The sequence below is a fragment of the Urocampus carinirostris genome, chromosome 4, assembly GCF_059441175.1.
Source record: "Urocampus carinirostris isolate Australia breed hairy pipefish chromosome 4, RoL_Ucar_1.0, whole genome shotgun sequence".
In the NCBI taxonomy this organism is placed as follows: domain Eukaryota; kingdom Metazoa; phylum Chordata; class Actinopteri; order Syngnathiformes; family Syngnathidae; genus Urocampus; species Urocampus carinirostris.
In genome coordinates, this window is record NC_142352.1 from 22,788,777 (window position 1) to 22,815,586 (window position 26,810).

Sequence of the window (26,810 nt, forward strand, 5' to 3'; positions counted from 1 at the left end):
GACAAGTGACACGACACTGCCCCGTATATGCAAGCCAGTGTAATCCCCCCTCACATCTCTTGCTTCCGCTGTCGCCATTGAATAGTTCCAGGCTAAAGCCAGCGTGCTTGCATTGGAGCAGCAGGTTGTGCAGATGCGAGAGTTGAGGCAGCCCCTTGAATGAATGGATTGTGGTAATGATGCAAAATTTGTGATGCGCTCGCTCTTTAGAATTAGTCGAATTAGTCAAAGTAAGACCTAATGTTTTATCTCGGTTCCTTGCATGTTAATATGGTTGCACAGCTTCAGCCACCTTTTCCTCAAATTTTCCACAAAAGCCCTGTTTGATCATTTGATCTTTCTTTGAGGCGAAATATGACGAGATAAAATGGCTTCCGTGCTTCTTTCCTCAACCACGAAGGACTGGAGTCTCAAAAACGCACCGCTTAATCAAACACATTCCCAATTGGTCTAATTTCTGTCTTTCAAAAGGTAGCACCGATAAGCATCCTTGTTGCGGGGTAATGAGCTGCTTAACCCATTTTTGTCAGCGTAACCATGCATGGCCTACATTAGGAAAGAGCACAGCCTGCAAATGGATCTCAGTGTTCCATAGCTTCCTTGTATAACAGTCATTATTATGTCACAGCTTTGCATTTGTATTTTTGTCCTATTTTACAGCAGTTTTAGGAAACTGCACTGTAGATACAGTGCAGTGGTTGAGTAGTAATAGTTTGGTCATATCCTTACCAACTTGTGAGAGCCTCTTGCTGTGAGCTGATGGCAAGTTCAGATGTACAGGCTCCTGGTGGGAGTGTGTGAAATGTTGCATGAGAGGCGCGTAAACTCGGCAATGGCGATTTGTCACATTTATGGTGTCACAGTTTGAAAAAGGCACCATACACAGTGGCCATTTGCTTTCTTTTTCATTTATAATGTTAGATCTTGGTTCAGTTAATGTTAATGCTATCGATGAAATAAGTGGCGAATGACAAAAGCAGCATTAGTGATACACTACTGACATGCTAACTTGTCCTATACCTGGCAGGTGGCATGTACATAAAAGTGTTTATAGGACTCCTGAAGATTTTCCACTACATTTGTGACTCATGAGCATGTTATCACATTGAAATTACAAAAAATAATTAATTACTTACCAGAGGTCTTACTTGAGCTATGATGAAATGGAGGATTGTTTAAATAAGCCACTGAGAACTAAAAAGATTGTGACCACTTTGTTTTAAAACCTTTTTTGGTTCTTCCAGATATAATAGAGTAATCCCTCTTTTTTCGAGGTGGTTGCATTCCAAAAAGGTCCCGCGATAGTCAAAACCTGTGAAGTAGAAACTTTTTTCATTTATGTATTAAATACTCTATTATACAAAGACCCCAAAGAACAAACACAGTTTACTGGCTCATGTATGTGTTTAACAAATAAAAGTACTATATTTTGTTTAAATACATGTATTTTTTACAAATTAATTCTGTGCTGTCAAATTATAATTTTAAAAATAATTCTGTTGCTTTATTGACAAAACGATCCACATAACTTCACATGATACCTTGTCGCCAGAAATGTGGACCTTACGGAAAACTACATTTACCCTTCAGTCGGCAAACGAAAATGTTGAAAAAGCCATATCAAATATTGGTCTGAGCCGCAAACAATTAAAACAATTATATAAGTCTTATGAGAAAGGAAACACATATTGTAATTATCTATAGTCATAGTAAAACATTAAAACTGTGTCCTGTTGCCCACCTTCAGAATCCATACATTTTTTCTTTTTAATCAGGTTATTTAATGTACAACGTGTGCTTAGTTTCAACACTGATGTTTATATTTATCACAATTTTCCACATTTGTTAAGGATTTAAATGTGATACGACTTCCAAAAAGGCAATTAAGTCAATGTGGAAATTATGGCTTTTAAAGAAACTGAAATGATAAAGTTTTGTGCATACATAATGCAGGTTCGTCAAGCTGTTTTACGTATTTGTAAAACTTAAACCAAAACGTCATTGAAGCAAAGGCAGAACCAGCCAGAAAACAGGCACGGCGACTGCGTGGCCAATCAGATTGCAAAGCACAATCCACGATGAAAATCTGCAAAGTAGCAAAATTGCGCTTAGTAAATTGCAATACAGCAGGGGATTACTGCACTTTTATGGTTATATTGACCTCTTAGAATGAGTGTTCAGAGAGCAAGATTACACTTCTTTCCAGATCATTTCCAAACACAGACTTGATTTCTATGATTGTTGAGTTCTGTTACGTGGAACATTGAGCCTCAGGCTCAAAATTACTAGCCATCTCAGAATGCCTCCACAATCACAAACATTATTGTAACTTGGGGATTTTTTTCTAACAGTAGTGATCTTAGGTTTCTCTGTTATCTTATGGTCAGTTTTGGTTCTGTACTCGTTGTCTAATTCAGGGTTCTCCAACCTTTCTCAAGCTGAGAATTACTTTTTTTTACTAATTAGCACAAAAGGCACCCAATTTGATATGGATTCTCAACTGACAACCTATTGCCAAGTTGTTACTATGTTAGTACCAGGCTAATCGTTGGATATAGGGTTAAATAGACTCAAGTCAATCACTAAAAAAAATATACCGCAGCACTGATGAGCTATGTTAGGGAACAGGTATTTTCTTAGGAGGGCACCACTTTAAAGACCCGTGGCCTAAATGATGGGGAAAATAACAAACAACAAAGATACACTAATATTAAAAAGGGTCAAATTAAGTAATTTATTTTTTTGTTAATTTTAGCCCACCAGTAATTAAATCACAACTTTATCATCCGTGTCAATACCGAGACAGCCCGTGAAGCATAGATCTGTTGCTGAAATGTATTGATTTTTTTCTGTAAACCAGAGGTGCCCATTAAGAAGGGTTTCACTTGAAAGGGTTTTCTGAAATTAATTTTTACTTGTGCCGAGATCAGGTTATTGCAATGTAAAATGTGTGCTGCTTTTCTACAATAATGTTTATTCTCACTTCAAAATGGAATTTCATTCCACATCTGTTAAGGTTTTAAGGTTTATGTGATGTGACTTACATCAAGGCAATCATGTCATTGGGGGAATAATGATACAAAATACTAACAGGGCCTTTCCACAGCCAGGTGCCAGATGACCTGATGACTTATTGGATTTATATACGGTGTGCATTACCGTTTGATTACGTTCACAACAAAAACAAAGACGTAATGGTTTAAGTTGTATTACATTCCCAACAAATGCAAGACGAAGTGGATTTGGTTATATGTCCGCCATTACATTCCCGAAAAGTGATATAAAAGTGAGATAAAACGAGGTAAAAGTGGTTGTAGTAGCGAGGGGATGCAAATCTCGGCAGGGATGCATTTCTCGGCATAACACCGGGCTGTAGAAATCATAACCGCTCAAGACACAGTCCCGTGAAGATCAAGATTTCAAGCTATGGCACCGAAGAAGCCAATATGTTATTATTGTAACAGTTTTTCATTTTTATTTTATTATCTTGTCATGAAATGAAAAGAAATGTCAAGAAATAAAAATGGATTAAGACGAGTTCACTACGATGACGGGGATCCTTGTCCACCCCTTGACGTCTCGAGCACAACTGACGTGTGCTCGGCAAATCGCGCTGTATATACGCGGAGAAAGGCGTTTGACCGTCACACGCGTAACACGCTAATTTCACGTAATAACACCGCGATACAGGCGCAGAACATGCTATGACCGTGCTCCACCCACGATTACCCGCTGAAATTTCGCGTCCTACCCACGTGTAACCACGCCCTGGCCGCGGCCATAGCACGTCGTTCCGCGTCATTACCTCGTCATTACCTTGTGTTTACCACGTGTGCCGCCCGCGGTTAACACGTGGTCTAAAGTTTTGAGCAGCGCAAAACTTTTTCGCGCGGCCAACCGCGTGTGAATTTCCGACCGCGAGTAAACCACTGCTGTATCTCGTCTATATGGCGATCTCAAAGCGTCCAACAGCGTCTGCTTCACGGGCAGAAATTTCTGGCCGTGTTTCAGCCTCGATACGCCCGTGAAAGGCTGTGTGACCGGGCCCTAAAGTTTTGAGCATCACAAAACTTTTTCGCGCTGCCACCCGCGCGTGAATTTCCGTCCGCGCGTAAAGCACGGCTGTATCTCGTCTGTATGGCGATCTCAAAGCGTCCAATAGCGTCCGCTTCACAGGCAGAAATTTCTGGCCGTGATTCAGCCTCGATACAGACGCAAACGGCCTTGTGACCGGGCCCTGAGAGATCGTCAGGTGTGCCGTGAGAAATTATCCAATGTGACTTTTTTAAAATTAAAAAAATTATAAAACATTTATGAATCATTTTCTGCAAATATTATGTCAAGCGTCTGTGCTGTAAAAACTGGGGGTATTATTAATTATATTGTAATTAAACATACTGTTCAGATAGATAGATAGATAGATAATACTTTATTCATCCCCGAAGGGAAATTCACAAGTGTCAGTGTCATTTTATAACATTTTTGGTTAGTGGTGTGCTGCAAAATCTTTCCAATGTAAAAAACGTGCCCTGGCTCAAAAAAGGTTGAAAAACACTGGTATAGTGGATTTTGAACAACAATTAATTGCAAACTACAAAAAGAAAACAAACATTCAAGTTTACTAAATTTGCTAAACGCAATACTACTGTGTCTATGCGCACTAACAAGTCTTAATGAAACCACAGGCTCGAGCGAATTCAACAAAATGAGTACTACACTGAGGAAGAAATATTAAGATAAATGCTTTTACAAGCAATACTGTGTGACAAACATGGCATCTGTACAATCTGGGACAGAAACGGCTGGTGCACACGTCATGTGTTATCTCTGTCTCTCCAGTGTCATTGATTGACATTCTGATAGACAGAATTCGCCTATCACCACATTGTGTATACCTTAATATAGTTTTAAATAAAATGTAACAATGTAAAGTAATCCTTATTTTAATTTAATACACCTGTACATTTTTTTTTTGTATTCTGATTACGTAACGCTGTTACATGTATTCCGTTACTCAACAAGCCTGCCCATGTGCTATCACTAAAAACAACAGCCTGCAGGATGATGACTGGCGGCCCGGAAGGATAGTCATGCTCATTGGCGCACACGATCCAGGCTCTCCCCATCAAATATTAAAGCATTTCAGAAAAGAGTGTGCTCGGCCTTTCTTTTTGCAGACTGCATCATCAACCATTGATCCCTGCAACAAGACAAGAATTTACTTTTACTTTTAAATGTGCTTGTTATCAGTCTTAAGAGTCCAGAGCATATGCTAAGAAAATCACATGCACACATAGTTTGGTACAGACATCTTACACAGAGTTTTAAAAATGAATTGTTAAAATTAGAAATAAAATCTGCCATATTGGATTATTGTGCTTATTTTCTGGATTTCCTTATTTTATAAAAAAAGTTGGGTTCTTAAAATGTTGAAAGGATAATTTTTTCTTTAAGTATGTGTTAACAATGCACAACTGAGTTCAAATACCCCTTATAGTGTTTTCCCACCGCGCCTATATGCTTTTATCTTGCTTTTAGCAAAGCGGTTCGGGCCGCACAACATATTAGGTAGGACCAAAGTGGGAGTAACTTTATGCTCATCGCTGCATTTTAAAAAAAAGCCCATTTAAAGTACAGTCCAAGCGCCAACCCAGACCACTAAAAAGAAAAAAACAAGGAAGAGTTTATTGGCGCGTGTCTAAGAATGCATGTACCTGTACATGCAACTTAAGGAGCTCGACAAAGGCTGTAATGATGACACAAGCAAGAAGATGGCATCAGTTAATAGAAAAGTTCAAAATTCCGTACAGCACCTTTAAAAAGTGTAGTAAAAAAGGTCAAAGTAGACATGGCATTTTCAGTAGAAATTAGATTGAGATTCTGTGAAATGTTGCTGAATGTCTCCTGGTTGCACTATTCTCTGATGCACTTAGAACTTAGGCCAGTCTAGAAGTACTACCTTTAAATATTGCCTGTTTTAATATTCAATTAAATATATCTCATCTCATCAGCTACACCGCTTATCCTCAGTAGGGTCGCGGGGGTGCTGGAGCCCATCCCAGCAATCATCGGGCAGTGGGCAGGGGACACCCTGAACTGGTTGCCAGCCAATCGCAGGGCACACGGGGGACAGACAACTCACTCGCTCATTCACACCTAGGGACAATTTGGACCGGCCAATTCACCTGAAATGCATGTTTTTTGGAATGTGGGAGAAAACCGGAGTGCCCGGAGGAAACCCACGCAAGCACGGGGAGAACATACAAACTCCGCACAGGAAGTCTGGAGCTGTATTTGAACCCACGCAGGAGGTTCCCAAGACATGAACTGTGCCGCACATGCGCTAACCACTGCGCCTGTTCTCCCCGTGCTTGCGTGGGTTTTCTCCGGGCACTCCGGTTTCCTCCCACATTCCAAAAACATGCATGCCAGGTTAATTGGCCGGTCCAAATTGTCCCTAGGTGTGAATGGGCGGGCAAATTTTCTGTCCCTGTGTGCCCTGCGATTGGCAACCAGTTCAGGGTGTCCCACTTCCCGAAGATAGCTTGGTTGGTCTCCAGCACCCCCGCGACCCTACTGAGGATAAGCGGTGCAGATAATGGATGGATGCATATATATATATATATATATACTGTATATATATATATATATATATATATATATATATATATATATATATATAAAGTATTTTTAAAGTTTTTTTGAATGCATGTATTCCGGGAGTGCTAATTCTAAAAAAGGCTGTAGAAAGCTTGAGAAATATAAATATAAATCAAAGTACAATGAAAATCTAACTCAATTTTGTTTAAAATTAAGACCATGATGCAAGTTACTCTCAAAGTAACATGAATAGTTAATAATTTTTTTTAAATTTTGGTTATCTCAACCCAGTTCAACTCTTTGTATGGCAAGCGTTTTTACAACTGAGTTATTTTGCTTTTTGAGAATAGCGTTCATGAAATGTCAAAAAGTAATGACAATTAGCCATCTGTATGGAAGGACCTGTCCAGTTAATTGGCCTGATGCATATTGCCATTAAACATAGGAGAATTTAGATAAAAGTGGTTAGTGAAGCCTAGTAGTTCATCTTTTTGGTTAATCAGGTTGAATTATATTGCATACCCATTTTGTTTGTCAAACCTCTATATGCATATCAGGTATTTTGATGCCAATGCGTACAATGCGATATTATCTGGGAGGCATCTTGAGCGATTTTAGCTCTATGAAAGCTAGATTTTTCATCCTCCCTACCTGCTGTAAAATAAATGCGTATAATTAGATGAGAGCATTGTGCACCCCTCCCCCTATAATATTTTTTTCCCCTAATTATAAATATGCTGCTTCCATCATTGCTTGGAGCTGTTGAAATGTTTCCTGTGTTCCGGCCTGTTTCTTAAATATGCTGATGCTTCAAAGCACTGAGAGTAGTTGGAAAAAATGCAACACAAAATGGTGCACGTGAGATCAATTACTTGAGAGAAAATGGAGGTTTATGTCCTGCCTATATTTTACATCATGCTTTTACAACCCAGTGGCTGCCATGCAATTTTGCTTCACTCTGGTGAATATTATTTTTTCATTTTTTTTTCTGTGCATTTTAATGACATTATTCTTAAGTATTTTTTGCTAGGCATGTGAATGCTTGTGTGTTTGCATGTGCGTCAAAATAATTGCAGTATCCATTTTTCATGTAAAGACTGAACTAACTTATATATTACAGAAGAAAACAATAGATTGCCATGTATTAGGTGTCTTATAGTGCACTGTATATTATTTATCCTAATGTCCTAATGAACCAATAAGAGGGCCAGTTTCAAAGTAGTAAACAAATTTGAAATTGTACAAATCTAGGTTACCGTTATCAGGGTTTGTACAGGTGTTTGAAATCCTTGAAAATACTTGAACTATAAGGTTGAGTTTTCAATAATTGAAAAGTTGAAGAGCTTACAGATGCTTGAATTTTAATTTCGTGTTTTCAAGGATTAAATTGTGCCCTGCGTTTTAGGTAAAGTGCTTGCAAATGCTTTAAATTGTTGCCCTATTGCTCAACAACTGCTCAAAACGGTCATCGACACTGCTCTCTGGTGGCTTCTCTTTGCCATTGAATTAACTGCTATAACAGAAGCACACATTAGTTTGTATGACATTGTTTTATTAAGCGTCATCGGGTTGTGCCAAAGAGGACTGGTGCTTAAAACACTTAAATAGGGCATTATGAAATTTTAAGGATTACTTATCAAAATTAATGTAGCTTTTGCCAGTGGTATGTAATGGGAAGATGCAACTAAAAATGTAAGCTACATATCACTGTAATTTTACGCAACACCTAGATCGGGAGAGATTTGTCTCAAAAACAAATCTTTTTGCGATTTACTAAAGATCCAAAATAATCCTATGTCTTGATAAATACACACACAAGATTAAACATTGCATATGTAAATGGCAGATATATATGTGGCTCTGAAAAATACCCGATTCACACCAAAATATTTTTCCTTCAATGGTACCTAAGACATTAAAAAAATGTCTATAAAAGTCCTTAAATAGTGCTTAAATTTTCCCATTAAAATGTTGTACAAACCCCACATGATGTACAAGAAATGTTAATGAGGGTTGGAAAAAAATGTTGCCAGAAAAGGGTGGCAGAGTTTAATTGGCATGCTTTTCATGAAGAAGTGTGTTGATGTCCACCAGGTAGAAAATACAATGACCAGGTCAAAGTTAAAAGAAACTAAAATTGGTTAATTGGATTCTCATAATTTTTGATATTTTACATTTTACATAAAGAAAAGCAAGTCTGAAGATAATATTTGACTCCCTGGATATTAGTGTGGTATTTGTTTGTAAATTATGGATTTATTTTCTTGTTTTGTGAGTTTTAGGGCAGCACAGTTTTTTTCCGTGTTGTGTTAGAACTGCTTCGGAAACCACTGAGCAGTTGGAATGATTCCGTAATGGCACCAGATATTATGTAATAAAGGATTTTGCACCTACTTAAAATCAATGAATTGATCCATTTGTTGCTTATTAGATTTACCGCTTTGTTGGAGTTGGCACAGCACAAGTCTGTGTGGTTCAATGTCCCGTAACTGACGTCATGTTGAGTAAACATTTCCTCTGATGTTCGCAGCCAAAAAGATCATACCATTTAATTTCAGTTTTGTTAGGATTTTTAGGATACCCTCAGTTTATGGCAGTACTAAATTGTAAGAGTGAATTATATAAAAAGGAAAACGTCACACATACTGTCGTTTCTGGGTGTCAGGTGTGTCCCTTTAAGAGGCTGGGCCTTGTCAGGTGTTTGATGTTGGCAAGCTAAAGCATGGGTGGCTAAAGTGATGCTATGTATAAGTGCCTGGTTGTGACTATGTGGGATAGCACACTGACTAATTGCCATTTACACCACTAGCAGACTAGCAGTAGTCTGTCAGGCAGCTGTGTCATCTAAGGCAGAGCTGCAGGGTGCTAAACTAAACTTGCGCTCCACTGCAAGAGCATTGCCTCAGTTTAGCTTGACTACTACACAGCTTTCTGAAACTTAAAGGTTTTCATACGTGGCAAATTTCTTTCAAGTGTAGCTGCTTTTTAAAACTTTTCCCAACAGATTATTTTATCTTTTTCTTCCGCATAATACTGACAATATCTTGCAACATATTCAAGAAGTTTAGTCTCAAACGTGACAGATCAGACTTGTTTGCTGTAGAGCTGTGACCTAATTGAAGGAATACAACACTTGGTGAATCCCATGAACACAGCATGTGAGGCCAGCTCCAAAACAGACAGCGATTGTAGTAAGCAGTGATTGCATACCGCTTATTTCGGCCTGGAGGTAGAGGATTGTGGCTTTTGTTTGTGTTTTTCGCCGTGTGTGTCCCCCTTTGTATAATTTTATCCGGCTAGCTCTCTGTTGAGTCGAGATTGCAGAGGGCGTTCTTGTTTTTTTTTGCTCTCGGTTGGCACTAGTTGGCTGCCCACTGTTTGTTGTTTGGCCTGTTGGCCAGTTTTGCCATGTCACTTGGTTTATTCCTGGCCGGCTTTGTGTTTGTTGCTGCAGCTGTTGCTGCTTTCCGTTGTTGGCTCCCTGTTAGCATTGTTGCTTACTGCATGTTTTCTGGTTGGCCAGCCTCGCGTTTTTCTGCCGAGGCTGTCAACTCTTTTTGTTGATCTGCCCCGGTTTGGGGGCTCACTGTGTGTTTTTATGCCAGTTAGACCCTTTTTGGCTGCTTGTCGTTTGTTGTAACATTACTGCATCCACCTGTGACACAACACCTAGGCATTGGCCACAAAAATTACCAAACCTTTGCTTAAAACACTTGTAACCTCTTTTAAATAATTAACATATAAATCAATATGCCGACTGGCTTGCTGGGATGCTGGTTTTCTTCAGATGACGACACAGCTCAAGATTACAAAGACAGAATTTGCTGTCTTTAAAATGCATTATCCCGGAAAATATTTGGAATATACCGATGAAGTATTTATAGATCTTATACAAAAACATGTACTATTTTGTTGCATTTTCCATGTTTAATAATTTGGTATTACCTTTAAGGCTAAGATAGGCAGTCATATAAATAGCATTATGTGAAAGTCATTTAATAAAAACAACTGTCAGACAATTTCAGCCAAAAGTGATCTTTCATTTGCCAAAGCAGTCTCCTGGAACAAGGCTATTCCACCAGAAATTATTTTGATTGCAACCATTGTAAATATCACAGGTTGTAGACGTCATGTCACACTGACTTGGCACATTTCTCAACTCTCTCTGTCAGGGGCCAGCAAACAGTCATGCGCCTGCGTTGCCTTTTGCACAGGAAGTGATGTCAACAGCAGGGCTACAAAACCCCCGGCTCCCAAGGGCATGTTGCGTGGCAACCATAATGTGTCATTGACAGAGGGTTTGTGAAATGTAATATCATGAGCATGGGAAGGGGAGGGGCCAGTAGAAAAAGGAGGCAGCTCTTTATAGCACTGCACCGCTGCAGGAACAGGCATTTTCGAAACAATAGCCGTAGCCTGTTATTACAGCCAGTAACCATATTCAAGAGCCACCGTATTCTGAGCGGTTACCTTGACTTTGGCTCCCAGTGTAATGCTGCAACATGTGATAACATAACAATTGTTTCTTTTTCTTTTCTTCCCCATTTGTAGATTTTAGGTTTTGCTTGTTGCAAATAGAAGCTAGTCAAACAACAAAAAGAACAGGCAGGTTCACATTTTTCTCCTCTGTTGGGCTTTTGTTCTGGTTTAACTGTGGCGGCAGAGTTTAATTAACCCACAATGTCTGCACACACACACACACTAGAGGGGCGAATGTTTACCATTGTCTTTACCCTTTTTATTTGCTACTTCAGTGTTGCCCAGCATTTTTTGAGTCAAGACACAGAAGGGTCAATTTGAGACTGTTCTTTTTTATATGTATATAATTTTGAATACAATTTATCAGACCAGAAAGTTTTGATGAACTACTTACATCGATGGGAAATCTTCTGTTAGACGTGAAACGACCCATAATTACTGCCCATAGCCGGAAGATCTTACTGTTTTTGATAGTTCAATATGCTTTAATCTAGTAAGATCATGGGGTGTAATAATAGTCTGCAGTTTGCAATAATCTGTGTTCTGTGCAGCCCTTTGAGACTTCTTGTGATAAAAGGCTATACAAATAAACATGACTTGACACACACACTCTCCGATTTATGCAGTTTTCATTTACAATTTATCTACAGGAGAAACTTTAATACAACACAAAACAACAAATAGAAGAAGATAAAGCAAAGACAGATGGAAGTTGTGATCTTAACTACCACTATTTAGATAGAAAAACAACGTTGGCTTAATTATTATAGTACTGTAATTTGATATAATTCTACGTCAAACAAAAAACAAGCACCGTGATTCGATGAAGGTGGCAGCCCAGCCTTGATGTCCTCGGCGGGAAAGCAGTGAGGAATCTTCAAGGCTGGATACCCGGTTGAGAAGAGAATAACGGGATGCCGTGTGTTAAAGCCGCGTTTGGCTGCTGGTGGCTCCTTTGAGTTTGCTGGCTCAATCAGGCTTGAGCGCTGGCTTAGCAAGGTTTTCTGGTTGCTTGTTAAGATGGGACTTGGTCAGAACTTTTTGGTTTAGTACGGGCCAGGATTGGGTCCTGTGCTGCTTGTTTGGCTGGAACCTGGTTTGCTGGCTTCAGAGAACTCTGTTGGCCTCCTTTAAGCCAGACCTCTTGCCTCATGCCTGGCTCAAGAAGAACAGAATTGCGGGGTTCAGACATCCGCTCAGAGGCTCCGTCCTCATCATCAGATACACAAAAAAGTTGTTTCCCATTTAATGCTGTTTTGCTTTTATATCTTCCAGGATGACTTTGTTTACGACGATCTCTCACATTCGTCTCTGGCACCGACAATAAAATGAGTGTGATGATAAGATAGAATAGAATGCCTTTTAAAATAATTTATATCACTGGTGGTTTTGCAGTTACGTTTCGATGCCTTCACAGGCGTGACTCTGGTTTGAATCTCGTTGCATACAATTTTCTGCACATTTTTCGACTGATCAATCATTGCACTAATATGATCGTTTTTACTGTCATTTTAATTGCATGCACCCTACAGTCAGTTCAGTGAAACTTACATATGAAAAATACATGACAAAAGACTATTTTTGGGGTGCATTTTAAAGTGCAGAAAATATAGTACATTGTCTAACTTGATTTCAATTGAGAGGTCACAGCAGAGAGCCAGTGTTTTTGCTACCAAGCCTCTTTTTTGGTTGGACATTTATTAGCAACGGCCCTAAGCAAATGTGACTTTTGTAGGTCTTTAGTATACTCAATTCTGAAAAGATTTATTAGCAACGGCCCTAAGCAAATATAACTTGTGGAGGTCATCCCTAAGAATTAATGAGATATTAACAAAAATGCTTCACAACTGACGTGAAAATCCTTTAGTTACCACCTCCTCCTTTCATGGGAATCTGCTGATGTCGCGTTTGTTTTACTCAACAAGCTGTCGGCAACAACGCCTTTATTTTGCTCATTTACAGGGTATTTAAAAAAAACTTGAGATCCTTTGAATCTTAATAATTATTAAAAGAAATATAGGTTGCTCCCTGTACTAACTCCTGGGCAAATAATGTGTATATATAAAAAAAAACTTTTACCTAAGATATCCTTCAGTGTGTTTGGAAGGAGTTGGATTACCAACTTGATATATGTAATTGTTTCAGGCGGTGCACATATTATACATTTGTGAAATCGTTCACATTATCAACATGCGTTTGAATTTTTTAAATTGAGATTTGGAAGAATAAATCCTAAGACAACTTTCATACCTAATAATTTAGTTTGACTCAACCCTGTGATTTCTGTGACATTTTCATCTCAAAGTATATCAGATTTTTTGAAACACCCTCTACTTTAATTTTCTGCCGTTTACGTCAGGCAACTGTACATTTTCTGAATTCGATCTGAAAGAAAAAAAAGTCATAAAAAGTCAAAATTGACTGCTGCCTTGGTATGCCGTTTTACTGCATGACACATAATTTGTTTTTCTTCTTGTGTCGTGACACGAACGTAGTAGGGGGAAGGAATATATTTCTGTGTAATCTTTACTCTTTTGACTAATACTCTATTTTATTGTTTTACCACATTTTTGGTAAACGTTGAAAATCCCAATTTAAAAGTCGAGGTACAGCAGTAAAGCTTCCATTAGTCTTTTGTCTTCCATTTTCATCATACTTGCAATTAAAGTATTAATGAAAACGCACACTGAACATACTGTATTTAATGTTTAGAGCTTACCATCAGTTGTTTAAACATGTTAAAGCTGATCAATCCCTTTCCAAACAACCCACAAGCGCAGAATAACCTCACAGTAAATTCTTATAAATAAATCGAAATATGATTTCGCTACAGATCATGTGGGCTGAACATTGTTGAACAATACTTTTTTCAAATGCATTTGTTAATTGTCTGCCCAAAACCATGTATTCATTATCATCAAAAATGTTACCTTTATTTTAAGAGTTAAATGGGGTCAATAAAAGTTTAAGATAGACACCATTTATGGTTTACTCGGAGTATCAGAGTTGTAGTTTTTTTTATTTTTTCAAATAAAATGTTTTGTTCCATCAGGAAAATTGTCATCAAGATTGGGAAGAAGAAGAAGCGAAAGCCTGACTCTTCTGAGGAAGAGTCAGACGAGGATCCTCCGCTTCGACACACTAAGCGAGACTCGGTAAGTTACAGTTTTGTCATGCATACGGGTTTATTTTTCCAAAATAGATGTTGACAGGCATGTACTTGTACCAATAGCAAATGTTCAAATGCAAAACTAGCAAAGTTTGATGTTTTTGTGACGTCACTTTAGGATTGACCTCATGAATTTGTTTCCAAATAATGTAGGAGTCATGTAATTTGCAGTGCATTGGGGGAAATTGGAGAAACATGTGGATTTGGCCTCTTTTAGTTTAAGCATTTACCACAGTGATTCTTAACCTGGGTTCGATCAAACACTAGGGGTTCGGTGTGTCAATGTCAATGGTCCGGTGGAGTCTCGGCCACAGAGGTCAAGACACCACATCGCTTCCTCATGTGTATACGTGACGATATGACCACTTGGTCATCACAGGCTGCAGGTGATCATGTGAAAGTTCTTGGCCAATCAGTGCTGCACATAATTTAGCTCAGGAGAGATCAAACATGTGAATGTCATCATAGTTGGTCCTGGGTGTATCCCTTAACCATTATTGTCATGGGGTACCATTTCCTGTGGCGTGACTTGGGCAAGTACAGCCTGTTGGCCCCCACCCCTCTCCAGGCACGTAGTGTAATTACTTCATACTTTAATGCTTACTATGTCGACCAAAATAGGAAAGTGGTTGGAAAATTATGTACGACATACCTCCCTGAATGTCCCCTTCCCTTGACAGCTGTGTAAGATAGAATATGTTTCTTGAGTTGGTGACATTTCTGTACATATGAAACTGAAACAAGGAATTATCTTGCATTTAATTAGTATTATAATGTTTTTTGATGGATTCTTCTCTGCAAGAACCTCATATGGAATGGTGAGTTAGCCATTTGCTTTTCTGTTGAGACAGCAGTAGTCAATGGTGAATAGTTTGGCGAAATCATAGAAATTCAACAGAATCAGGTTAAAAAACAACTCTTCAGAAAGACACCACTCAACTTTTTGGTGTAAACAATTGGAAAAGTATCCAATTGTTGCCTAAAAAGCCCTGGAGTTCTTTGAACCATTTGTTACAACATGTCTTATGAGCGATCCTTTTTGAGGATAATTGACACAAAAAAAGAAAGAAAAAAAGAAAAGGAACTTTGCTTTGAAAATGACACGAGAGGAGCACTTGCAAAGGTGAAGCCACACATATCTGGACTGATCTCGCAAGTGCAACAGCAGAGGTCACATTAATGTACTATGGTATAATTTATTGTGAGTTCATGCACTATGTTGGTTTTGTTTCTGCATGTTCATTTTGTGCACCAGTAGAAGAACTATAAATCTTGAATTTGAAAAAAACAAAAAACAAAGTAGATTTCGGTGAATGCACATTTGAAAGTAGTGGGGTTCGGTAACTCCAACTGGGTTAAGAACCACCGATTTACCAAGTTCTTCCATCATAGCTCAAGAATAGAAAAAAAACAAGATTCGAATGTTAAGGTTGGTAACATGATGCAGTGTCATCTTCCTTTTCTGACTTCTTCATTGACAAACACTTCCTACAATCTGCTTGCAATGTAATGGGTATAACAAAACAACAATGGACATTATTATATTATATTATTATCATCCAATACACGAAAGTTTGGATTTGCGCTTGCTACTGTGATTTTACGGAATATTTAACCAGTCAGCCATTTTGTCACAGTTTGTAGAGTTGTTGACCTTAAGTCAGTTTGGTGGGAGATGTGAGAGTTAAAACATTTGCAGCGAAGATTTTTTTCTCACCAACCTAATTTGTTTTGTCTCTGTGGCATTGCTTTTTAATTAAAAACATATTATGAGAGGGGCTTTTTGTATTGTTGTGGCAAGAAGACGCCTACGTGGAGGTTATTTATAAATATCACAGACAGGAAGGACCTGAACAAAAATAACCTTTTAGTTCATATTTCGGGTTTAATCATGATAAATTTTGAATGATTTACAGATAAACTTGTTTTTAATGAATACTGCTATTATCCAAAATTAATCCGGAGATAATAAAACCAAAACAAAAAAACGTTTCCAGGTTTGAATTAGATGCCTGATGCTTTTTCAAATTTGAGGCACATTTTTAAAGTATATGATTATATTTTATACCTACTGAGGGATATTTATCTTTAAAAAAATGATTAAAAATAGTGAAACTCAAACGTTAAAGTTCTAACACCCTGACTGTTGTTGTTTACTTTTAGCAAGTAAACAACCAACTAGTTATTGAAAAATGGGCTGAAACAGGAAACTATTTGAAAACCAAGCCCTGTTCTGTATATAACTTCATTTTGGGCTTCTTTAAATGTACATGTTATAAGGATGAAAACTGTGAGTTAAAAACATGTTAATTGGGATGGTCAAACTAAGCAGAAAAAATTGCTATGGTAGATCGATTACGGTTCTTTGGACACACCTTGCTTAGAGTATCAATTTTAATGCGATTTGATAAAAATACAAGATGCCAACATTCGGTGATTTTTGTTTTTGTCCCTCTCCGCTTAAGAAGAGGCGGTCTAATCGCCAGGTGAAGAGGAAAAAGTATGCAGAAGAGCTGGAGGCCAGGCTGTCAGATGAGGACAGCAAGGTTAACGTCAAAGCCAAGAAGGCCAATGCGGGGGTGCCCAAGCAGCCTGCGATGCAGCTTTTTGTGGTACGTACCTGCTACGTGCAACATTGTGAAGTACTGCAACTTCACTTTTGACATCGTCTTACAAGTCTAAAAATGGCCACTGCAATCCATCACCAATGAAAGAAAATTGTCTTGTTTTCATTTAATGTTACCTTTAACTGTAGATTCTCCGATTTAAAAACAAAACTGTCTTAGAGGACTCGTACAGTTGCTGACCATCAGCGTTCTCTCTCCTTTACAGGAAAACCCAAGCGAAGAAGATGCTGCCGTCGTGGATAAAATCATGTCTTCTCGTATCGTCAACAAGGAGGTAACCTTTTGCACTTTGATGTGGCTTGATGTTTCTTTATCAGTATATGAATTAGTAGCCATATTTATTCTGTTCATCCGTTGTAGGTTTCTCCAGGAGTGCTGGTCGAAGTGGAAGAATTTTTTGTCAAGTACAAAAACTAGTAAGATCTTCCTCGTGCTTTTTTATCTTACATTTTTTTGTGTTATACTACTGTGAATGATTTATTTTTGCTGTACAATTACACAATTTATTTGGTTTATTTAATGGTATATTTCAGACTTATTGTGGACACAGAAACACAGTAGAGTAAATACATACGGTCAAATTGAAGGAAACATTTTTTTCCTGTTAATATCGTTGCCCAATGCGAAATATTGTACACACAAAAAGTCTAAGGAAAACCTAAAAAAAAAAACAGTTTTATTTTGTTTGATTTTAATTTCTAACAATTTTAAAGGCACAGTGCGTATCATTTAGTTCTTCCTTTTGGTAAAAAACTACATTCATTAAAAAAATATTATTGCTTTAAAAATGAGCAACATTATCTGATCTATGATAGAAACGTGCATTTTTAAAATACTTGTTGGTTAAGAAATGCACATTTATTTTACATATGAGCCTTACCTAGAGGGAACTGACATAATTATCTGCCATGTTGTTGCTACATGTATCCAAAAACCCAAAACTTCACTTAAGGCTGAGGAAAAAAAAATTTAGAAAAATGTTGCAGTTTGGTCACCATGAGTCTCCATAGTTTGTATTCTCGCTTGTGCTTTTATCACTCCTTTTGTTTGCACTGCTCAATACAGTGACATCTAGTGGTCAAAGTATACGTTGCATGTAAAACCAATTACCGTTCAAATCATTTTTGAAGAGATTTCATTGCATTAAAAGAGCTGTCAAGTCAAGTCATGTTTATTTGTATAGCCCTTTATCACAAAGAGCCTCAAAGGGCTGCACCAGACCACAGATTATTGCAAACCATAGACTGTTATGACTTATGACTAGCTGTCATAAGTTTAGCATGCAAACTTGAAGGTATCTAGTGAACAAGTAGGATACAAAAAAACTTAAAGTAAAGTAAAAGTACAAGCTGAAAGTTTATGTATTTTTTAACTTGATATGGCTTTAGTAGAGCATGCATGGTGTTTGAAACAATCTTCCAAATTTACATATTTGAAACTCCGAAATGCAGTTTTAATGTGATTAAATTCACCAACCGTCTTCATTTCAGAGCTGATAAACTTGACAAGACATTTACATACTCTTTCATCTCCACTGTGTGTATACAGTTCCTATCTCCACTGTGAATGGGCCACGGAGGGCCATCTGGAAAAGGACAAGAGGATCCAGCAGAAGATCAAACGCTTCAAGATGAAGCAGGCACAGCGGGCACTCTTCTTCGCCGACGTAAGGCGACGTATTCTTTTAATGTGTCTTACCTGCCGCGTGATTATAACTTGAGTACGAAGCAGGCATGTGTAGGACGAGAGGCATCTTCACTTGCTGTGTGGGCGGCCACATGTGTTTAGGCCTGTTGACTCCAGATGGCGTGTAGGCGCTGGAGTTGATTATATCTCATTGTCTCCCTCTTGTGATTCCCAGATGGAAGAAGAGCTCTTCAACCCGGATTATGTCGAGGTGGACCGTGTGCTTGAGGTGTCTTACTGCGAGGACAAGGACACTGGAGAGGTAGATGCAGTCTCTTTATCAAAAACAAAATTCTTTGTTCGGATCAACTAATATACTTTGTGTTTCCACTGCCGCTACTTTTCCACTTAAACAGCTCACACACATAGGGAATAAGATGACGGATGTTTTCGCTTTCCCAATGGCTTGCACTTAAAGGCATCAAAGGTCCATTTATTCAATAGTTCCAAATAATATAAAGTCTTATTATGCTGTGCTGGCTAATGTATTAAAAGTTCTTTTTTTCTTTGGATGGGACGTGTGCCCATATGGGATAGGCCGTGTTGAAGATATGTTTTTTTTTTTTTTTAATTTACTCATTATTACCTTGTTGAGTTATGCTATCAACTCCCAATCGGGGAAGCGTGCTTGTTTGAAACAAGGGCCAAACTTAAAGGGTCAAAAAGTCCCATCAATTAGAATCTGACCAAACTGAATGCTGAAATTGCCCCAAAAAAGGCACATCAAATGAAAAATAAACGGACTGATGGCCAGAACCTGGATGGCAGATTGTAATTTTTTCAAAGGAAGTGTTCCAGATCACGTTAAGACACAGCTGATCAAGAACTGATCACACATAATGTTGGTTGTTTTGTACTGTTAGAGAGTAAGGAGGAGAAGAACGTGAAAAGAAAACATATATTGTACAAAACTGTGTATATATAATGATTCAAACAATGTGAACATGTGTAAATGGATTAACAATTGATTGTTATAATGATTTAAGATATGATAAATGGTTTATATGATTGATGGAAGAAGTGTTCAAAGTTTTTTGGGGGACGGGCCTCTTATAGGCATTGTTTATAAACACGTCATCCCTTTTTTCTGTCAGGGTATTTGTTCATTTTATAGTCTCATATTTGTTTTGCATATGATTCAAAACAAAAAAAAGAGAGAAAAAAAGAAATCTGTATTTTGTAGTCGTATTTACTTTTTCTTCCACATCTTTGTGGCATAGCTTCTTAACTCAAGCGCAGTCTTTTGTGCCTGACAAGTGCCCCAAGGCCACGCTGACAGGCTCCCCGACAGGCCTTTTGTTGGTGCTGTGAAAAGCTCACCCTCCCTTGAATCTGCTGGCAGGAAGTGGTCTACTATCTGGTGAAGTGGTGCTCGCTGCCGTATGAGGACAGCACCTGGGAGCTAAAAGACGATGTGGATCAGGGCAAAATAGAGGAGTTCGAGCAGCTGCAGGCGGTAAAGCCGGACTCGCGGAGAGTGGTGAGTGTAGCATGACCCACAGAGTGCGTTAACTTTTTAACACCTAATGTGGCAGTTGGTTTGCTATTGATTTCCACTGGCATAGCTAAGTTCAGGTGTGGGCAACTATTTAGAGGCGTGGGCCACATTGGGTTAAACATTCCTGTTGTAAGCTTTTTGTTTTTCTGTTGTAGTATTTACGTAGAATTTTCGTCGTCGTGTTTTTGTCGTTTTTTTAAAATTATTTTTGTAACATTACTGTTGTTGGATTTTTTTTGGGTAGTATTTATTTTTCGCAGTATTACAGTATTTTTGTACTATTTCTCTATTATGGTATTGCTTTAGTATTAGATTTTTTTTTTTATAGTATTACTGTAGTAGTATTTTTGTAGTATTTTCATAGTAGAATATTCATAGAATATCGGTAGTATTTCAGAGGTGTTACTGCCATGGTATTTTTGTTGTATTTTTGTCAAAATATTTCTGTAGTATTATTTTTGTATTATAGAATTATTGTTTTGGTAGTTTTCCAACATTGTATATCAAGTATTTGTAAAATTTTTCAACATAAGTATTTTTGTAGTATTACTGTAGTATTTCCGTAGTAGTATCTTGTATTATAATATTAATGTAATAGTATTTTTGTAGTATTTGTGTGGAATTTTGTTTCTTTTCAGAATGATAATTATTTATTGGTTCTCGGATTTTAAGCACTACATTTAATATTTAATTTTGTAGTATTTTTGCTGTAGACCCACAAGGGGACGGAGGTGGCACAAAAAAAATGTTATCATATGTATTACTTTATTTACTATATATATATATATATATATATATATATATATATATATATACACACAACGGTATATTATACATATATTTTTACAATTTTGGTTTGGCGGTCTGAAAAAAAAAGCCCGACAGGCTCCATGTGGCCTGCAAGCCGAGTTTGCCTTCTTCTGGCTTAATATAATTTAACACTTCCATTATAGCTATGAGGGACGCAATTATTTGTCCAACTTCACTTTGGACAGGTTACATAACTGGATTTTTCCCATTTCTCCCTATTCTTGCCCTCTTATCTAATGTTAAAATGTTATGATTAGCCAAAGTAAAACATGACGAGTTTCTAATTCTAAGCTTCCTCTTTAGGAGCGGCCCCCTGCCAACCTGTGGAAAAAAAGGGAGCAATCTCGAAAATACAGGAATAGCAACAACCTCAGGGATTACCAGCTCGAGGGGGTCAACTGGCTACTCTTCAACTGGTACAACAGGTCAGAAAAACATTTGAAAATTCATTCATTTTTCAGTAGCAACTGGGGACATTCTTCTTAACCCAAAAAATCTGTAGGTGTCCTTGAGCATAGTACAGTACCATAATTTGCTTATAGTGAGACTCTGTAGTTCCTTGCATGGCAACAACTGACTGTGTATGTGTGAATATGTGTGTATGAGTGGGCAATCATGACGCTTTGAAAACCGCTTTGATGTATCATTTACAAAGAACTATTTACAAAGTAATTTGTAATCTGGTAAATACAAAATTTGCACTTTTAATCTTGTGTTTTCAAGGGTTGAAAAGTGCTCACATTTTGGGTGATGTGCTTTTAAATGCTTGAAATTTTTGCCATATTTTTCAACAAGTTTGCTTAAAATTGACGCTGACACTGCTCACTGGTGGCTTCGCTTTGCCATTGCATTTATATTTCCTTCGTGATGAACTGCACCTGGCATTATTTAGTATGGCATTGTCCTATTAAGCATCATCGCCCTCTACAGGTTGTGCCCAAAAGGACAGGTCCATGCTACACCTAAACGGGGAACTTCTGGGTTTCTTGAAAATTATGCTTCAGTAGTTGTGATTCCGCTGTTAAGATAGTGTTTCCCAGTAGTAAATAGTAATGGGAAGAATTTCTTGCAATTGGAAATATAAGCTACTAATTTTTATACCCAACACCTATTTGGGGAAATATTTCTATTGAAAACAAATACATTTTCGATTAACTCAAGATCTAAAAATCTTTTATCTTGATAAATGCAATAGCAAGATTAAAATGGCATATGTAAATTACAGATATATATTTTGGCACCGCAACATACATGATTCACACCCAATTTCTTATTTTAATGGTACTAAAGAAGATGGAAAATTGACTTTGAAAGTCCTTAACAAGAAGGTGTTCGCTGGTTCGAGCGCGTTCTTCATCCGGGCACTGGTGCTGTGGAATGCTCTTCCCCCTGAGATCCGATCTGCAACCTCAGTGGAAATGTTTAAATCTAAGTTTAAAACTCACTTCTACTCCATAGCATATGAATAACCTATACTTTTCGTGGACAATATCTGTGTATTTTTTGTGATTGCAACATCCTTTGCTGTCTGGTAATCCTGGAAGGGGGATACCACATGTGCGGTCCCTTCTCAAGGTTTCTTCATTTTCCTCATGTTGAGGGTTTTTTGAGTTTTTCCTTGCCCTCATGTTGGTTCCAGATCAGGGGATGGTGTAATAATAGTCTGAAAAAAATAGTCTGTGTAATAACCTGTGAAGCCCTTTGAGACTCTTTGTGATTAAGGGCTATACAAATAAAAATGACTTGACTTGACTTAACATAGTGCCTGAATTTGGCCATGAAAAGGTGTATGAACCCTTTAAATATGTAAGTGGATAAAATCAAGACCTAATCCCATTACTTTGTCTTTCATCTACCCAGAGTCTTGTTTAGCTCCACCCTTTTCCACTTCTTTGGAGAGAGCAAAGCAAAGATTCCTCTTTAGAAAGAGGAAACATTCGTCCTGTTTACTGCGTTTCCATGATGAAACTTATGTGACAATTGTTCATTCTTTTCCTTTGTTTGAATTTCAGTTTCCTTTTAATTTCACTCACTTTAAACCATAACATGTGCCGCCAGACGTGTACTGCTTCACTCTTGCTTATCCTTTCTTACTCCTGCAACAATATCTGGGTTTTTCCTTGTCTCGCGGTGCCCTCTGCAGGAATGTATGTTCAATAACACTGCACAACATAGAGTAGAATATAATAGAATTTACTTTTATTGTCATTCTTTGTAACCATGCACACAGAACGAAATGTCGATACACCCCTGACCCCTGACCCGTACAGTTAAACTGTAGCAAGCCGATGCAGCCGCAGCCAAACAGGGCGCCGCCATTTTAACCCTGCTGTGTTAGGAGTCATTAGGTGACCAAACCCCCCAATTCCAACCCTTAATGCCGAGCGCCAAGCAGGGAGGCAATGAGTACCAATGTTGTAAGTCTTAGGTATGACTCGGCCAAGGCTTGAACCAGCGACCTCTCAGTCTGAACGGGCGCCCTACCATCTAGCTGGTAGGTGCTTGTAAGTAAGTTGTATAATTGAAGGAAAGGGAGACTAACCAATTAGGCCTCTTGATTTTACAATCAAGAGTTGTACTAGAGATCTAATGCAACATAAATACAATCAGCCTCTTTTTAACAAGACCCAAGTCCTCATTTTATCATGCTTTTTTTTAATAACACAATGGAGCTCTCCAACATTGTGCCCTAATTACAGTTCAAATTGAATTTCATATCAATCACGAACTTTTTCAATTTTGTCTGGTGGTATGTTTAACACTACATTTTTCCGCTCATTTGAAAATTGTGCCAAAATGTTCTCTGTAAATGTAAACGTTATCAAATACGAATCTAAATTAAATTTTTAACCTTGCAGTGTAAAACCTGTGCGTGGGCCTAGGCCATTTGATATGGTTCGCCTTGCAAGTATGAAAAATAAACCCAGAGGATCTGTTATTAAAAAAAAAACAAAGCCACACAATGTATGACAATGACAATTATCATATTTTCCAACCATCTGCTCATTTTATGTTAATATTTTGGTATTGCTTACATACAACTTCATAATAACTAAAATGGCTCCTGAAGGAAACAAAATTGATGTAGCAGTGAGTACAGATTCAGATGCCCAATAATAAAAATTGAATCACATGCTCTGTTGGCTGTTGCTATACTGTGTCCCATCTCTCATTTGAGAACCGTGACCTTTCCTTTTTTCTGTCACAATCCTCTTGCATTTTCAACCGACACCCAAAAAGAAGGCCAGCAAGATACACCTTGAGTATACACTCCATCATGCTTGTGTTACATTTGAGTGCGCAGGGATATTGCGTGCCCACACAGAGCAATTTGTCAGCTGCGGAAGGCTGCTTGGGCAGCCTGTGGGAATATCAGTATGTTACCCCTATCATCTGGGCGGCTGTGTAAATGCTGCACAAAGATGCTCATCATTAGGCTTCAGGCTTTAGTCTTTCAATATAATTTGCTCTGTTGTTATTTTTAGCTCCGAATTGGTTGTGTTTCATGTGCTTCATGCAGTGCAAAAATCCTACATCAATTCCTTCTTTTCACCTTGGTTACTAGGCGAAACTGCATCCTAGCTGACGAGATGGGCCTGGGGAAAACCATCCAGTCCATCACCTTCCTGGACGAGATCTATCGAGTGGGCATTAAAGCGCCTTTCCTCATCATAGCCCCACTGTCCACCATCGCCAACTGGGAGCGCGAGTTCCGCACTTGGACATACCTGAATGTCATCGTTTACCACGGCAGTGTTGTCAGCAGGCAGATGCTGCAGCAGTACGAGATGTACTTCAGGGACACGCAGGTAATCATGAGTCCGGCTTGAAGACTAATGCTTGATTTTCTGCTTTTAACACATCCATGTTTTTTTTTGTTTTTTTGAGGAGTTGATTAGTCCAGTTTTTATTTCTCAAATTTAACGCAGACTTTATGCAGGGATCTCCCATATTCCCAAAACCAGCTTTTTATGCGTATTAATGTGTTCAGTGACCATGACGGAAAAATATGCTGAACCTTCATTTTCAATTGAGAAAGCTTGGCATTGAATCAGTTGAAACCTGAGGAGGATCATCAATTGTGACTTCATTTTAATTTTAGTTTTGTATACAGTATGTGCTCTTTTACCAGAAATGTAAGCAGGAACGGGGAGAACATGCAAATTCCACACGGGGAGGCTGCAGTAGCTAGACTTGAACCTCTTCACCATGGGGCTTCGCGCTAACCACCCAGCCGCCGTGCCGTCCCGTGTTTGTGTGTATATATAACATATATATCATATATAATATATATATACAGTGGAACCTCGGTTCTCGACCATAATCCTTTCCAGAGCCCTGTTCGAAAACCGATTTGTTCAATCACCGAAATCATTTTTCCCATTAAAAGTAATGTAAAATCGTTTTAATCCGTTCCAACACCCTGAATGTTTATCATGAACGTAAACATGAAGCTAACCCAGGCTAATCGTACGTTCGCGTTAGCGTAATATTCCGTACGAAAGATTACGGTAGCATGAACGTGTAAAAATAAAATAATCAGGTCGTTTACACATCATTTAGAACCCGGGTCTCCACAAAAAGTGGTGAGCGGTTAAAGGATAAAGAAAAGAATTATGAATAGGATTTCTTACCTTTGTGGTGGTCTGCAGAAGCCATGCTCTATTCCCTCGAAAGAAGGTAAACTCACACTACTTCTTCATATTTAGCTATTATGTCTTTTTTAAAGGCAATAGGTGTACGAACAACTTTTCTTTTTTCACCTGTCCTGCTTGCACCGACCTTCTTCGGAGGCATAGTTCGGGGCTAAAACACTCCGTTCACTGATATTAAAAGCGAAAGCGAAAAGAAGCAAGTGCGCACGTGATAACAGTTGGTCACGAGGGGTGGGGGCAATCTACACGATCTACACCAGGGGTCGGGAACCTATGGCTCGCGAGCCATATATCGCTCTTTCTATGAGTACCTGTGGCTCGGAGACAAATTTGATTGCATGCAAATTTTCTCCATCTCGTCCAAAACGTAAGCTACTAATCCTGTTCAGGTACACACAAAGCCAAACCAAAGCTGATATTGAAGCAGTGCTTGGCAGAATATATAGGGCATGTTTTTCACTACAATTTATAGTCAAGGTGTCACACGAAAAAAAAAAAAAACTCGTTCTGGCTGTACATCGCTAAAGAATCCGTTATATAAAACCTCACTATATTATCTGTCTTCAGTGTTCAGATACCGTATGATGAATCCACAGAACACACTGTAAATACGCCAAAACACCAGAAGAGAACTTAGTCTTTTGATTGGGTGAGTGGGAGGGATGGATGGAGCTATGCAAAAAGTGCAAGCTCTCCCTCCCATCTCTTGCCCTACGCCGTCTGCACCATACATAAGCACATCAGGCTCCCTGTTTGCAGAATGTTGTGACGTTTTTACAAAATAACTGCTTACATCTGGTTTTGAAACCAATATGTATGAAAAAAAATGGTCAAAATGAGTTTAACCGATCTTGAGTAATTGCAAGAAAGACACAAGTTTAAAGTGGTATGTTTGTTGATTTTGAGACGCGGGCTCTGGCATTATTCTCTTTTCATAATTTTTATCAAATCATCAAAAATAAATGTGCTGAAGATTAAGCTTTTGTCTGGGGCGCGGATTTAGCAATTTAGTAAATTTGTCTCATAATATATGGTGTGTCTCTTTCCCAAAATAAAATTAAAATATTTTGCTTTTATGGCTCTTTGAGTCAAAAAGGTTCCCGACCCCTGAGCTACACCCTAGCGTACCGGCGTTCGAACTCCGATTTTTTGAACGAAAAGCGAAGCAAGAATTTCTCGAAATTTCTGGTCGAGAACCGATTTGTTCGAACTGAGAGGCGTTTGAAAACCGAGGTTCCACTGTATATATTATATATGGATATATATATATATTTATATATAAAATC

General features: G+C 38.3%; 1 protein-coding gene across 2 annotated transcripts in view; it reads left to right on the forward strand.

Moving 5' to 3' along the window:
- The window catches only part of chd9 (chromodomain helicase DNA binding protein 9), a 109,749-nt gene that overhangs the window by 49,504 nt on the left and 33,435 nt on the right, over nt 1-26,810 (forward strand). For both annotated transcript variants that reach the window (XM_088333915.1, XM_088333916.1), the window contains exons 4-12: nt 14,132-14,234; nt 16,714-16,860; nt 17,081-17,149; nt 17,236-17,291; nt 18,424-18,541; nt 18,737-18,823; nt 19,904-20,041; nt 21,173-21,294; nt 24,435-24,678. In XM_088333915.1, coding sequence (XP_088190041.1) covers nt 14,132-14,234; nt 16,714-16,860; nt 17,081-17,149; nt 17,236-17,291; nt 18,424-18,541; nt 18,737-18,823; nt 19,904-20,041; nt 21,173-21,294; nt 24,435-24,678 — 1,084 coding nt within the window. The remainder of the gene's footprint in view (nt 1-14,131; nt 14,235-16,713; nt 16,861-17,080; nt 17,150-17,235; nt 17,292-18,423; nt 18,542-18,736; nt 18,824-19,903; nt 20,042-21,172; nt 21,295-24,434; nt 24,679-26,810) is intronic.